The sequence below is a fragment of the Petaurus breviceps genome, unplaced genomic scaffold (genome assembly GCF_028583685.1).
Source record: "Petaurus breviceps papuanus isolate PSGF00001 unplaced genomic scaffold, PetGlider_PUasm1.0 185, whole genome shotgun sequence".
NCBI classification, from domain to species: Eukaryota; Metazoa; Chordata; class Mammalia; order Diprotodontia; family Petauridae; genus Petaurus; species Petaurus breviceps.
The window spans coordinates 38,342,217-38,356,907 of record NW_027185797.1 but is presented as its reverse complement, the minus strand read 5'-3'; the positions used below and the strand labels follow the sequence as shown (position 1 = coordinate 38,356,907).

Sequence of the window (14,691 nt, the reverse complement as noted above, 5' to 3'; positions counted from 1 at the left end):
GAAGGGGGAGCGCTCCAGCCCTGCTCAAGGACTTCCTGCATCCATCAAGGCCCTTCTCCCGCTACTGGTCCCATGAACTCTCCTTCCCGCTGCCTTTCTATCCTCTCCCCAAAGGAGACTTATTAATGCTGCATGTGGTGAGGAGGGGAAGGGGCACCACCTTCTGCCCTGGAGTTCCATCCTTCAAGCCGAGCCATGGCGGGGAAGAGCCTGATGGCGTGCTTGGGATCTATGTTTGTAAAACCAGTCTGTAAAACCATACCCCTCCCCCCCCACCCCCCCAGCTTCAGAGCATTAACTCTGTCCAGCAACAGCTCATGAACTGTTTATCTCAGCTTGGAACAGTGACAAGCTATTCATCCTTCACAAAAGTATCTATAAACATTCCAGCTCAGGCAACTATTATCTCCTCCTTGTACAGTGTCCCGCTGCTCCCATGAATCCTTCAGTGCCCTATCTCTAGGTTGACTCCTTGGCTGCCTCAAGAAATCCTTCAGGACCCTATCTCTGGGTTAACTCCTTAGCCTATTATCCACACATTGAGTCTCAGCCTTGGTTCCCAACATCCATCTTGTCAAACATGACACTGATGGGGGGCAGACTGGGCTCTTCTCAGTCAGCCCTTGACCGCTAGCTGACTTAGTGACGTTTCAGGCCTAAAACCACACCTCCAGGTAGACCCCCCACCTTGCTTTTCCCAGTGAATCATGGGCAATACACCTGCTCAGTTACATTAAAAATGTATGTTCCTTTAAACACTGGCCCCACCTTAACTCCTCCCTAATCCCACCCTTAATCACCTAGTTAGCATAATTGGCACCAGTTCTACTATGGATTATTCAATATAAACCTTAATTCTACCCCTTTGAGGTTGCAGATCCCCTAAAGGATTCTTGCCCGCTGTACAGCCTAACAATAAACTTGCAGGTCCCCTAAGGACCCTTGCCCCCTGTAAAGTGTGCAAAAAACTTTTACAACTCTGACTCCAAGTTGGCTTGGGCTGAATTCTTTCAAGACTGAATCTCAGGCTTTCTGGTCTTAAGATAAAGATCAGAGTTCCTTCTGAACCTATTGTGAGCCATCCCTCATTAAGCCCACCCTCCTTTCCTGGAGGACCATGACCATATCATCTGGACATGTCAGTGGACAGCCCTGTAAGTCTCCTCCCCATCATGGTGATGGCTAACATCATGACTCCCCTCTGGGCTGCCTCCCCTGCTGGAGGATAAGTGTCCAACTTTCAGACAAGACAGCTGCCTGAACAGAGATGGACCACCCAGCCCCCACATGCCCACTCCAGCTAAAACCTGAGACTGAATAACGAGTGAGAAACTCAGTAAGAAACTAGAGGGAGTGGCACCTTCCACCCTAGAAGTGCACAAAAAGGCAGCCAGAAATCCTCGGGCAATGGTGACCAAGGCTACAGCTAGAGGTGGGAGCCCTGGAGAGATCATACTGGGACTGCCCAGGCCCACGAGCTGGTCCTGAGATATCCCAGATGGCCCTGAAGATCCCGAGGTGGCTCTTGAACTTCAAGGGCCCAAAGAGGGACTGAGCATAGGAAGTAGAGATCAGCACTGGAGCCCAAGGCACATGGGGTGAGGCCAAGCGTAGGAGGGGTCAGAGCCTGGACACGGGACAAGGCCCAGGTCAGGAACTAGAGCTGGAAAGAGGACCAAAGCAAGGCAAACACCAACCAGTCTAAACAATAGTTAACAACAATGCAAGCAGAGACTCAAAGGAAAATGGAATTTCCATAAGGACCACAAGAATACCTAGAAGAAATGAGTCAAGGGATGAAAAACAAAAGCTCTGGAGGAAAGAAATGGAAGGAGGAAGCAGTCACGGCCCAGATAGGGGATCCCAGCAAACCAGAACAGAATCAAAAGGCTGGAAACAGAAGAAAACCCAAAGTCTGATGTGAAAGACTCACTCAGAAAACAGGCTGAGGAGATTAGTTTAAGAATCACTGGACTCTGGAAAGCATGGTAACAAAGAGGCAGCCCTGACCTTAGAACTGAGTGGTCACCCCAGGAGGGCAGCCCAGCAGGGAAGGCTCTGGGATGTCAGGGCAAGGCCCAGGAAAAATGAGCACGTGTGCACAAGGGCATCCAGGCCCCCAGGGATGCTGGTCGGGACCCTGGTGGCCTGGGCTGTCTCCTGAGAACACATGATGCCCAAGGCAGAAGGCAGAGGCCCAGGATCACAGCCAAGAATGATGGACACACAAAACCCAGGGTGAAATGGAGCTTTGATCGCAGAGAGGAAGACAGTTGTGTGTTCCTGATGAAAAAACTAGAACTGAGCAGGACTGAGAAATAAAAAAGTCACTAGAAGGAGCTAGAGCTGATGTTCTAGAGGCTCACGTTCTAGGGCCCTCTAGAACCCAAATGTCTTTAAAGGTCATTCTGAGGTGGGTCCGGGGTGGGCTGGCTCAGTTCTGAGGGTGGGGAGAGGGAAGAGAGAAAGGAGGAACAGACTTGTGTAGAAAGGGGGAGGAAGGGGATGGTGCTTGTGGCTTCTCATCAAGGGGTAGAGGGAGAGGAGAAGCGCCAGACACGCAGGAGGAAGTGGGGGGGTGGCACCGGACGATCCCAGTGTGGTGCAGAAATAAGTTAAAATCGGGGGCGGCCAGGTAGCACAGCGAGTAAGAGCACCGGCTCCAGTGTTGAGAAGACGTGGAGATCAAATCCCAGGCTCAGACACTTAGCACCCACCCAGAAACACCTGGCCGTGTAACCTTGAGCAAGTTACTTAACCCCAATTGCTTATAAGAAAAAAAAAAAGAAATAAGTTAAAATCAATAGAGAACAGGATGGGGCGGGAAGGAGGGGGAGGATACTGGGAACACAGCAGACGCCTGATCCTGCAGAAGGATTGGGGGGGGCTCAGATAGCCACCAGGTAACTGGGAGAAGGAAGAACGAGGTATGAAGGAATGAATGAGACGCGTCTGCTGGCTCATCTCACCACACGGGAGTGTGAGGAAGCACGGTGGCCCCTTCGGAAATGGGGGCGAGTCTGAGCTGAGCAGAGCTGAGCCCAGAGTGGTGGGCTGGACAGTGTCTCCAGAGGGCCCACCTTCAGCCAGAGCAGACCAGGCCAGCACTTCTGGCCGTGCTCCCCCCAGGACTCTGCACCAGGGCAGGACCAAAAGGGCCATGGCAGCCCCTTCAAAATGCGCAGGAGCCAAGGGGGGGCCCTCGGGACAACAGCACAGCCTGAAGGCAGAGAATCCCTGCAGGCCTCTGTTTCTGGAAAGGCTCTTTTCTCTGAGTTTAAATTCTGAACAAAACAATTTAAATATTAAAAGAGGTGAGTTCCCCGCTGTGCTGTTTTTGTATTTGTACCTCACAAAACCCTGACAAAAGTGAAGCCAGTGCCTAGGAGTCCTTACTTGAGTGTGCTTGTGAATGTGTGTACCTGAGTGTGTGGGTGTGAAAGACTGGGTATGGGGTGAGTGTGTGTACCTGAGTGTGTGATCGAGTGTGTGTGTATATAAATGAGTGAGTGCATGTATGTACGTGTGTGCCTGAGTGTATATGAATGAATGTATGTGTGTCTGAATGTCTGAGTGTGTCTATGGATGTGCACATCAGAGTGAGTGTGACCTTCAAGGAGTGGCCCTTTCCTGCACCTCAGATCCCTGCCTGGGAGCCCCCCCTGACTTGGCATGACCACTGCCCATCAGAGCTCCTCCAGCTCTGCTCCCTGGGGGGGGCAGGGCGGGTGCCCATCGTGTGCCCTCCCCCGATCCGCCTCCATCTCAGCCACTTCCCCAAAGGAGCCACTTCCCCAAAGATTGTCTTGTGGGCTTCTACCTTGATCCCCAGGATGAAGCCAGCCAGTGCTGGGAAGTGGAGGTTTTTTCTTTGTTCCTTCATGGCTTTCTCTCAAAGCCTCCAGCAATGGTGAACCCCCCTCTTGGGAGGGCAGCCCATGTCAGTACCACAGCTTAAGCCTAACTCTGCGTTCCTGAGGGGGCACATAGCGGCCCTGGGAAGCTTCTCCTCCACGTCCTGGCGGCCCTTCACCCCCTCACTGTGCTCTCCAAGTTACTAACGCCCTTCCTCAGCTGTGGCGCCCCAAACCTGATCTTCCTAAAGCCAAGAAGCTACAAGAAGCTACAGCCTCAGCTGCCAGACAGTCAAGCCCGGTCCACCTTCCAGGCTGGCCACAGCCCCCTGCTCCAGCTGCTGGCCTTCCGACCATTCCCCATTCCCAACATTGCACCTCCTGCCCCTGGGGGGGACACGGCTGCCCCTCCGTGCTCCAGGAACCCCAGATCCACCTCCCACTCCAGGCTTTCCCACTGGTCCTGTGGGATATCTTCTGAATCTGCTTTGCACATCTGGCACTTACTTCTCCCAGTGACAGCACTACCCTCCCCAGGGCAGGCACTACTCTGACTCTGCCTTTGGCCTCGATGACCCATGGGACCACGACGATGCAAGCTCCCCCAGGCAGGAGACGAGTGTCCCCCTCCCATCCTGACTAGACGATGCCTCTACTGGGCACAAGGGGCCATCCACACACATGGGCACTCACCCGCCTCTCTCGATCTCGTTCCCAAGGTGCTCCATAGTCTCTCTCCCGACCCCCAGGCCCAGACAGGTTCTGGGGGCCCCCAGAACCTGGTTCCTTCCATCGGCGCCGCCGCTCTATCCCATAGAGCCCAGGCTGACTGTGCCCAGACTCTGACATGGCACTGCCTAGTGAGAAAAGAGGGAAGCAGTGTGCCAGGCCCCCAGAGAACCCTGGAGGCTTCGGGACCTGGGCACCGAGTGGGAGTTCACCCAGCTCTAGGAATCTCAGACAAGGTTGTCTCCTGGGCATGGCGAAGGGGGCAGTAGGCAGTGCCCCCCGTCCTTCAGCGGTGTGGGGGCCCTCTGGTCTCAGCCTGACCACGGGGCAGTCTCCCGCCTGCCTTGGCCCCCCAGCAGTGAGCACAGGGCTGGGCCCATTGCGGGTGCTTCTGGATGGACTGACTTGGCGCTGGAGGAAGGAGACCTGCACACAGGCCCGGCGTGGCTACCTCAGGGAGCTCCCGGCAGTGCCTGGCATGCAGCGGGTCCTGAGTGCTTACTGATGATGAGGAGCCAGCACAATTATGTAATTATATTTATAAAATATATATAAATATAGTAATAGCGAGTGTGAAGGATAAAGCTCCGGCCTCAAGTCAGGAAGACTCATCTCCCTGAGCCTCCTGGGCTGCATGACCCTGGGCAGGTCACTTCACCCTGTCTGCCTTAGTTTCCCCATCTGTGAAATGATCTAGAGGAGGAAACAGCAAAGCCCAGCAGTGTCTCGGCCACCCCCGGGGGCACAGGGTCAGACCCGCCTGGAAGGACTTCACAACAAATGGGGAGGGGTCTGTCCCACAGGGCGGGGCTTCCACACTCCGAGCTTGCTTGGGTCGCCATGGCGACGGCCCCACCACGTGACACATGACGCAAGCAGCACGTCATCAGAGGGCCCCTCTCCCCGGGGTTCTGCACCTAAGGGTCAGGGCAATCCTTCATGCCCCGCCCCCTCCCGTAAGCTCCCTGAGGGCAGGGGCCAGTTTTCTTTCTGCGGCAGAGCATGCAGCCAGCGCTTAATAAATGCTGGTCCACTTGACACGTCATTAGCCACCATCCCTTATTCGTTTTACAGATGAGGAAACTGAGGTTCAGGGCCATTAAGTAGCTTGCCCAAGGTCACCCAGGGGGTGTTAGAAGCGGGATTCGGACCCGAGCCTCCCCCCTCCCCACTTCAAGGGCTTGGATAGCGGGCTCTAGGGGACAATAAGGGGGTTGTGGCCCCCTTCTCAATCACTTCCGGGTCGGGACGGCAGCGACAGTAGGGTAGAGTAGAGCTAACGGGGGCGGGAGGACGAAATCAGGCACGTGCCGGGTGGGTGGAAACCGCTCGTCCGCGCGCCTCGCTCCGAAGTGGATGCTGATTGGCTCGCTGGCACTCGGGTATCAGCGCGGGCCGAATATGAGCGCGGTTCTCCCTGAGCTGGCCCCTGATTGGTCTTTTGGACCCAGCGAGTCCGGGGGAAGAGGGCGGAGCCCCCCCCTCTGAGCCGGCCTCTGACTGGCCGAGGCGGGAGTGTGTTGGGGGGGGCTCCCAAGGAGGAAGGAGGAGTTTGGCGCGCGCCCGCGGTGGGAGGAGCCCTTTCGCCCGCGCGCCGTCTGGCCCTTACCTGAACTGGCCGCTGAATGGCGCCACGACCAGGGCGCGCGCTTCTCCTGCGTTGGGCTATGAAGGGGCCCGTCACCGGCAAGTCAACGGAAAACGCTGGAGAGCGATGCTGCTGGCGTCCGGAATCGGGGGGCGGGAAGAAAGGGAGGGGGGAGAAGGGGAGCGACGGTGAAGAGAGCACTGTCGCTAGGGTGACGTCATCGCGCATGCGCTGAGGGTGCCGGGTGTGCGCGAGTGTGAGGAACTGCGCATGTGTCAAACTGGTCTTCGCCTGGGTGTTGCTCCCCGCCCTTTCTCGGCTCAGTTCTCCTGTGGCTCCACTACGCCTGCGCTCCAGAGGGGGCGGGGCTGCGGCTGGGAGGTTGTATTTGGTGAGGGGTAGCGGGTTCGAATTCTTCCCCTGGGTGCCAGGCTACCGCATAAAAGCATCTGGATTTAGAAGGGCCTTGAGGAAGAGTTCTGAATGAAGCCCACCGTCACCTCCTCCTGGAAGCCTCTCCGAACAACCCTGGTGCGGGGCGGGACCTAAGTAGCGCCCTCAGTTGTAGACATGCCCGAGCACGGAGGCCTTTCGGGTCACTGGGGGGGTTACCCCCTGGGGGTGGGGGAATGGCTTCTCGCCTGCGCCCTTGTCCTCTGTCTCCTCGTGTGTCAGATGAGAGGGTTGGACTGGAAGGAAGCGCTGAGCCCTGACATTCCCTGTTCTAAGGCCCCTCCCAGCCCTGACATTCCCTGTCCTAAGGGCCCTCCCCCCCAGCCCTGACATTCCCTGTTCTAGGGCCCCTCCCAGCCCTGACATTCCCTGTCCTAAGGGCCCTCCCCCCAGCCTTGACATTCCCTGTTCTAAGGCCCCTCCCAGCTCTGACATTCCCTGTTCTAAGGCCCCTCCCAGCCCTGACATTCCCTGTTCTAAGGCCCCTCCCAGCCCTGACATTCCCTGTTCTAAGGGCCCTCCCAGCCCTGACCTTCCCTGTTCTAAGGCCCCTCCCAGCCCTGACATTCCCTGTTCTAAGGCCCCTCCCAGCCCTGACATTCCCTGTTCTAAGGCCCCTCCCAGCCCTGACCTTCCCTGTTCTAAGGCCCCTCCCAGCTCTGACATTCCCTGTTCTAAGGTTCCTCCCAGCCCTGACATTCCCTGTTGTAAGGCCCCTCCCAGCCCTGACATTCCCTGTTCTAAGGCTCCTTCCAGCCCTGACATTCCCTGTTCTAAGGCCCCTGCCAGCCCTGACATTCCCTGTCCTAAGGCTCCTTCCAGCTCTGGTAGTCTATCATATTTCATTGAAGAAGTATTGAATGTTTAGGTCTTCTATTTGAGATCCCATGCTTAGCACTGGAGATACAAAGATACAATGTATGGCGCTTAGAATGTAATGGGAAAGATTTACATAAATAACTATTTTGAGAGTAAAGGATAAAGGAAAACTGAAACTGGACCTTCGAGCATGGCATGTCTGACTTGGGAGGGCCCTTAGAGCTGGGAATGTCAGAGCTGGAATGGACTTGAGAACATGGAATGTCAATTAAGAAGCTCATATTAAGCTTTTTATGTGTGCTGTCATCTTGGGCCCAGAGTTGAGTGCTGGAATTCAAATGCAAAAGGTCCTTGTTCTCACATATCATTCTGATGGGGGAGAAGCGTAAATAACTGAATGTATGCAAGATAAATTCAGTGTAAATGGAGAGTCATCTGAGGGAAGGCACTAGCCACGGGGCTTGTTCATGGGTGCGTGCAGCTACGTGCATACACACACATGCACGCACATACACATGCATGCATGCACGCACACACACACACGCGCACGCACACACATATACCTAGCAAAGGTTTTTTGCAAAGGCTGTTTTTGAACTGAGCCTTGAGGAAAGCTAAGAGTCAGAGGTGAGGAGGAAGAGCATTCCTGGCATGGGGGGGGTCATCCAGGACAAAGGCATGGAGAATGGAGATGTGTCTTGTATGAGGAGCATCAGGTTGATTAGTATTGATGGAGCATAGAATGGGCAGGTACTGAAGTGTAAGAAGACTGGGAAGGCAGGAAAGGGCAGGTCATAAAGAACTATAACTGCCAAACTGATGGTTTTATAAAGAGAGCCCTGGAGTTCATCACATGGTCAGACCTATGCTTCAGGCAAATCTCTGGTAGCTGAGTGGAGGATGTGCTGGAGAGGGGAGAGACTTCTGTCAGGAAGACCACTTAGAAAGTTATTCAGGAGGTGGGATCGGGTGTGGGGAGGGGTCTTGGTCGGCCCAGCCAGGCTATGTGGGCAGGGTGTAGAGTGCTGGGCCTATTCAATATATTCTATTCAGACCCTCATTCAAATGCTGCCTGAGATATTAGCTGTGTGATGTTGGCCAAGTCATTTCACAACCGTCTGCCTCAGTTTCCTTATTTGTAAAAAGGAGGATAATAAATAGTACCTCCCTCCTCGGATTGTTGTGAAGATCCACTGAGATAACATTTGTAAAACTTAGTAAATGGAAAGAACTACCACATGAAAAAAATTAAAAGTGAATGTTGTCAAATTTTAAAGGAGCCTGATTCAAAGGAAGAGGCATGAGAAGACATTCCCATCCCTTTGCTGAACTTGGAGGTCCACAAACATTACATAGTTTTTCACACTTTTTCAGTGTATTCTTGAGTTGTGCTGATTCCCTTCCCCCTCTTTTTTCCTTAAAAATACTATCTGTTGTATAAAACGACTGTCTTTGAGGGGAGAGAAGAGTAATATTAGGGGGGGATGTGGTAATGTAAAATAAATAATAAAACCTCTTTCAAATAGAAAGCTATTTCAAGAGCCTGAGTTAGGGTTGTGGCTTTGTGAGTTGAGACAAGGGGGGGGGTGGCGGCATGGAGGAGTTGTTAGGAAGATCTAAACAGGACTTAAGATTGGATATGTGAGGGGAGTGAAAGACATGAGCTGAGAATGACAGGTTGTTGGCCCGAGTGACTGGGGCATGGGGGTGCCCTTCACTGTCCTAGGAGAGTTGAGAAGAGAGAACGGTTTGGGGGAAGGGGGAGGATAATGGTTTTATTTTGGACATAGTTTGAGATGTCAATGAGACATCCAATTTTCGATGACCAAGATGCAGTTGGTGTGTGACTGCTGCTCAGGAGAGAGACTAGGGCCAAATATGTAGAACTGGGAAGTGTCTATAGAGATAACAATTGAACCCTTGGGAGGTGGTGAGATCATCATGGAAGAAAGAATAGAAGGAAAAGAGAAGAGGATCCAGGCTTGGCTAGAGGTGTGCTAGGAAAGATTTAAAAGTTGGTGGGGAGGGGGAATGTATGAATGACATATTTTAAATTTAATTTGCATATTAACATTTTCCCATCACTTCCTTAAGTATAGAAATGAACAAAAATAACAGAACAATCCCTGATTTTGTCGTGTTTACTGATACTCTCCATAAAAATTTAACTATCAACTCTTTCTAGTTCAAGCTGGCTCCAGCATGCCCCTCCTATGGAATGAGAATTGTCAAAGGAGTCTGATATGGAGTGTTCAACAAGACTGGAGAACCAAGAGAGATCAGTGTTAGAAAAACCCAGAGAGGAGAGCATATCTGGGAGGAGACCACTCAACAGGGTCAAAGGCTGCACAGGGGTCAAAAAGGGCAAGGGCTGAGAAAAGGCCAATGGATTTGGTGACTGAGAGAGCGCCTCTGAAAGGGGTTTTAGGATATAGAATGTCGGAGCTGGAAGGGGCTGGAGTGCAGTAGGGAGCCTTAGGGGGTGATCAGTAATCCTTGCAATCCCTCCCCTTGGCCACCATCCAGGAAGACCAGGTTGCCTCTGAGGTGTGTCCTAGAGATACTTGGCTGATAACTTAGGGCTGGGCATGCTGGGGAGGCCATAGTCTGAAAAGCAAACATTTCTAGAGAAAAGAGAGTGGATGGGGGGTGGCAGGGATTGGATCTTTCCCCGAGTTCTTATCCTATTCTGTCATTAATTTACTGGATGACCTTGGGAAAGTCAGTTCCTCAGATTTCTCACTTGTAAAACCAAGAGGCAGGTTAGTTGGTCTTGATCTTCCTCCCTGCTCTGACATCCTACGATCTCTTTTCAAAAGGCCCTTCCTGCTCTACAGTCTATGTTCTTAAATCCCTTTTATTTATTTTGCTTGTATCTCTGGCCCTTATCACAGATGTCTGGCTCATAACAGGAACTTAATAAATGCTTGTGGATTGATTGAGTTTGTGTCGGAACTGGGGCTGTTTGGTTTGGAAAAGGGAAGACTTAGGGCGGGATGTGAGCCCCGTCTCTGGATACTTGAAGGCTTGTCATCTGTCACCTAGAGCAGAGATTAGATTTGTTCTGCCTGGCCTTGAGGGCTCAATGAGATGAGTGGGAAGCTTTGTGTCCTGGGAGCTCACACAGGAGGAGCAGAATCTTGTCATTCTGGATAGACCTGAACCCTCTACAGCCAAAGTGTCAAACTCAGAAAGGAATTGGGCTGCTCAGCCCTACTCAAGGACCCCTTTGGGCGCACACTGACTTAGAAGAAAACCACCTATTATATTTTTGTGTATTTTGTTAAATGTTTCTCAGTTACCTTTTGATCTGATTCAGTTGGTACAATGCAGTCTGGAGGCCGATGTCTGACACCTCTGCTCTGTGAGGCACCAGGTTAACAAGTGGTCCTCCAGCCTTGACTTGAAGGCCTCCAGTGAGGAAGGACCCACCCCCCAACCACTTTGAGACACCACTTCTTATTAGGAACCTTTCCCTAACAGCAAGCCTGTATTTGCTTCTAGTACCTTAAACAGATTACTTGGGGCCAAGGAAAACAAAGGGGTGGCATGGGGTGGGGTGATCTTTCCTTGAGTTCTGATCTCAGTTCTGGCCTTAATCTACTGGATGACCTCAGGAAAGTGAGTTTTCCTCTGGGCTTCAGAGATTTTTTTATGTGCAAAATGAAAGGGTTGGGCTAGATGGCCTCTTAAAATCCTTCCTCTCCCTGCTCTTACGTCCCATATTCTTGTTCACAGGGTCCTCCCTACTTTGTATAATCTTGTATAGGAACTGGGGATGTTTTATCTTGGGAAAGAGAAGAGAAGTGGGGAGGGGAGAAGCATAATGTGATTTGATTGGCAGACACTGAAAAGAGATTAGACTCACTCTGCTTGACCCTGGAGTGCAGAGTAAGAAGCAGCATTGGAGGGGAGCGGTTTAGATCGTAAATTCCCTGTCACAGAATCTTACAACTGGGAGAGTTCTCAGATTCCTTCTGACATTTCTTAATCGTTTTTGTGTGTGTCATAGACTGCTTTCTGGTGAAACCCAGGGATCCTGTAGAATAACGTTTGCTGTCTACATTTATAATAGAAGAAAATGCTAGATTTCAACTATATGTTAGTGGAAAGAAAGATGTCATTTTTTTCTCATCAGGTTTATGGGCCCCGTGAAAGCTATCCCCAGGACCTGAGCTCAGCAACCCCTGTCATGGACCAGCTGAACTCTGCATCCCAGCCAAGAAGTGGTCCTTCAGCCTTTGCCTGGAGGAACCTACCCCACCGACTCCCAAAGCAGTCCCTTCCACTTTGGGGCAGCTCTGATGGGCAAGATAGTTTTCTTGATATCAAACTGAAATCAGTCTCTAACTTCCACCCACTGCTGGTGGAAGGTAGGGCAACCCTTCCCTAAGGTCTAACTCCTGTTCTGTTATTAATTTGCTGGGTGAGGGGCAGCTAGGTGACTTTGTGGATTGAGCACCAGCCCAGGGGTCAGGAGGACCTGAATTCAAATCTTGCCTCAGAAACTTGACACTAACTGTGTGATTATGAGCAAGTTGCTTAACCCCAGTTGCCTTGCAGAAAACCAAACAAAAATTACTGGGTGGCCTTAAGAACCTTACTTTCCCTCTTTGGCCCTCATATATTGAACTTATAAAGTGAAGATATTGGATTAGAGGGTCTCTGATATGGATATTCGAAGGTCCCTCCCATGTTCTCCTTCCTCTGATACTCTCAGTTGTCCTGCTCACTTTTGTCCTTATCTTACTCATTCTCCCTTTTTTCTTTACAATTAAGAGTTTCAGAGATGGGAGGGGGGACGGTAGAGAGCACCTAGACCATTTTACAGATGAGATCAGAGACCTCATCTTGGTGAGGTAACCCAGGCAAATAATGGGGGCACCTTTTGGGCCCAGCCCAGGGCCCTCGTTGGTCTATTTCATTAACTCTCTTTTCAGGAACCTTGGTTAATTTAATGGTAGTCTCCATTTGGAGGTAAAACCAGACTCAGGTCTTTTTTCTTAAAGAGAATTTGACCAATATGGGTGGCCCCTGCCTGTTCCTGGTGGCCTGTGATATGTTAATGATTTTGGGTAGCAATCCCTCATTTTTAATACTTTATGATTCTTTGAGTCTCTTGCCCCTCTATAATTTCATAGAGTTGAAGGGACATTGGGGAACATCTAGTTCAATCCTTTACCTGAGCGACATTCGACGTGTGACCTTGGGCAAATCCCTCTCCCTAGGCCTCATTTTCCTCACCTGTAGAAAGGAGAGGGCACTATCCCACAGTACCTTCTTGTGCTAACATTGTACACTACCTTTGTCCAGCCTGAGCTTGAATATCCCCATTGACAGCTAATTTACTACTTTAATATTGCTAGTGTTAGAGGATGATAGGGTGGAAGAGGCCTTGGAAGTTATAGAGCCCAGTGCCTCCCTTACAGAGGAGGGAACCAAGGCCCAAATGGATCTGCTCAGTTGCTCACTCAGTAGCAGCAGTGTCCTGAAACCTTGGGATCCTCACTCTGCGTCTGCCTCTTCCCTTAGAATACAAGGTCTTTGTTGGCATTGGGAGGCCGGAAGTGCTTTAAAGGAAGGAACAACATCTCCCTGTTCCGTAATATTAACTTTTATTACAAAGTGGGGCCGGGAGAGGGGGGAAGGGGGAGAGCTGGGAAGCTCCTGCCAGATTCCCTCCAGGGGTTCAGGCTGCCCACTTCTCCTTTGCTGTCCCCACTAGGGGGTGCCCCGAGCCTCCGTGTACCTGGCAGCTTGTCGGTCCTAGGAGCCTCTCCCTGCCTCTCCCACTTGATCCCTTTAGCTCTTTCACTGTCCAGCAGCTGCTGAGGACAGGGACCTATGTGTCCAGCCCTCTCAGTTCTTGCTCAGCTTGGGGAACCAGCTCTCAGCCTCTTGTCCCTAGCAGGGACCTAGGCTTCCAGCCTTCACACCCAAGCATCAGGGCCTCCAGGGAGTAATGAGAGCTTTGGCCCTTCTATCCCCCACCCTTCCAGGGATCCAGAAATCTAGCCCCCAGCTTCTCCCTCCTCCCCTTCCTTCTTAGTTGCTGGTGTGACTTGGAAAAGGCCTCTGGTCTGTAGCTCCTGGGTTCCTTGGCTCCCCAGCCCTGTAGCAGCTTTGAAATTCACCCCTTCTCTTGCTTAGGTGAGCAGGGGTTCTCCTGGCCCAGCCAGGGACTCTAGCAGCTGTTGGAGAGAGGGACTCCCCTGGACTTGGGTTCCTCCATAATGCTTCAGATGCAGTGAAAGGGGATGACCAGCCTTGTCCCCTGGGGTCGAAGGAGCTAGGTTCCCTCTTCACAGTCCCTGGCATGGGGGGTGGGGAAGAGAGAGAGAGAGAGAGAGAGAGAGAGAGAGAGAGAGAGAGAGAGAGAAAGAGAGAGAGAGAGAGAGAGAGAGAGAGAGAGAGAGAGAGAGAGAGAGAGAGAGAGAGAGAGAGAGAGAGAGAGAGAGAGAGAGAGACTCAGTGTCAGGCAAAGCTACATACAGAGGAAGGGTTCCTTTGAGAGGCCAGAGGCAGGAAGAAATCACCTTCCCTGTCCCAATTCCACACAGAGAAGCCCTCTCCACCCCCATTCCCACCCTCATCATTTTGCCTAGAGCTGACTAGGAGGAACGCACAGCCTTGGTAAAGGCAGGATTTGAGTGATGGGGGAATGGGTCATGCCTGGGTGATTCTGGGGCAGAAGCCACACCCCCTGCTTGGCACTGAGCTCCCATCAGACCTCTCTGCTCCACTGGCCTCTCTAATCCTCCTTCAGGAACTGGATTGAAGTCCTTCCTGTATGGACTGAGCACCCTCTGACTGCACCTCTGCACTTAGAGTGGTGACCCTATAGGGCAGGGGTCTCCTTACCAGCTATGTGTTCTCCCTGGGCTCTGGAGCCTGCCCAGGTTCTAAGGCTGCACTCAGGAGTTGGGTCAGGGTGTCAAGTTTTCCACCTAGTATATCCATTCGCTTCTCCAGGTCTTTGTGGGAAGTGCTGAGACCAGACTGCAAGTCACACAGGATCATGTGCATCTGAAGGAGGGGAAGAGGAGGGCTTGTCAAGAGTCTAGGGGGCTAAGAAGACTTTCCCATGATGCTTCTCTCCTTCCACCAGCCTCTGGTCCCAATTCCAGTCCCTCTATACTCCATTCCTCTCCCCCTCATCTTTCTGTCCTTCTATCCCTGCACCCCCATTCCCCTGTGTTCTATCATTCTGTCCCTCATCTCTCTATCCCTTCATCCTTCTGTCCCTCC

At 52.0% G+C, this 14,691-nt stretch overlaps 2 protein-coding genes across 2 annotated transcripts in view; one reads left to right on the top strand and one right to left on the bottom strand.

Moving 5' to 3' along the window:
- The window catches only part of LOC138161883 (serine/threonine-protein phosphatase 2A 65 kDa regulatory subunit A alpha isoform), a 454,863-nt gene that overhangs the window by 375,142 nt on the left and 65,030 nt on the right, over positions 1-14,691 (top strand). The window lies entirely within an intron of this gene.
- KCNN4 (potassium calcium-activated channel subfamily N member 4) overlaps positions 12,970-14,691 on the bottom strand; it is a 12,289-nt gene continuing 10,567 nt past the window's right edge. Inside the window, exons 8-9 of the mRNA XM_069088880.1 lie at positions 14,305-14,469; positions 12,970-13,754 (exon numbers count right to left, since the gene is read on the bottom strand). Of these exons, the coding sequence (XP_068944981.1) occupies positions 14,308-14,469 (162 nt within the window). The 3' untranslated portion in view covers positions 12,970-13,754; positions 14,305-14,307. The remainder of the gene's footprint in view (positions 13,755-14,304; positions 14,470-14,691) is intronic.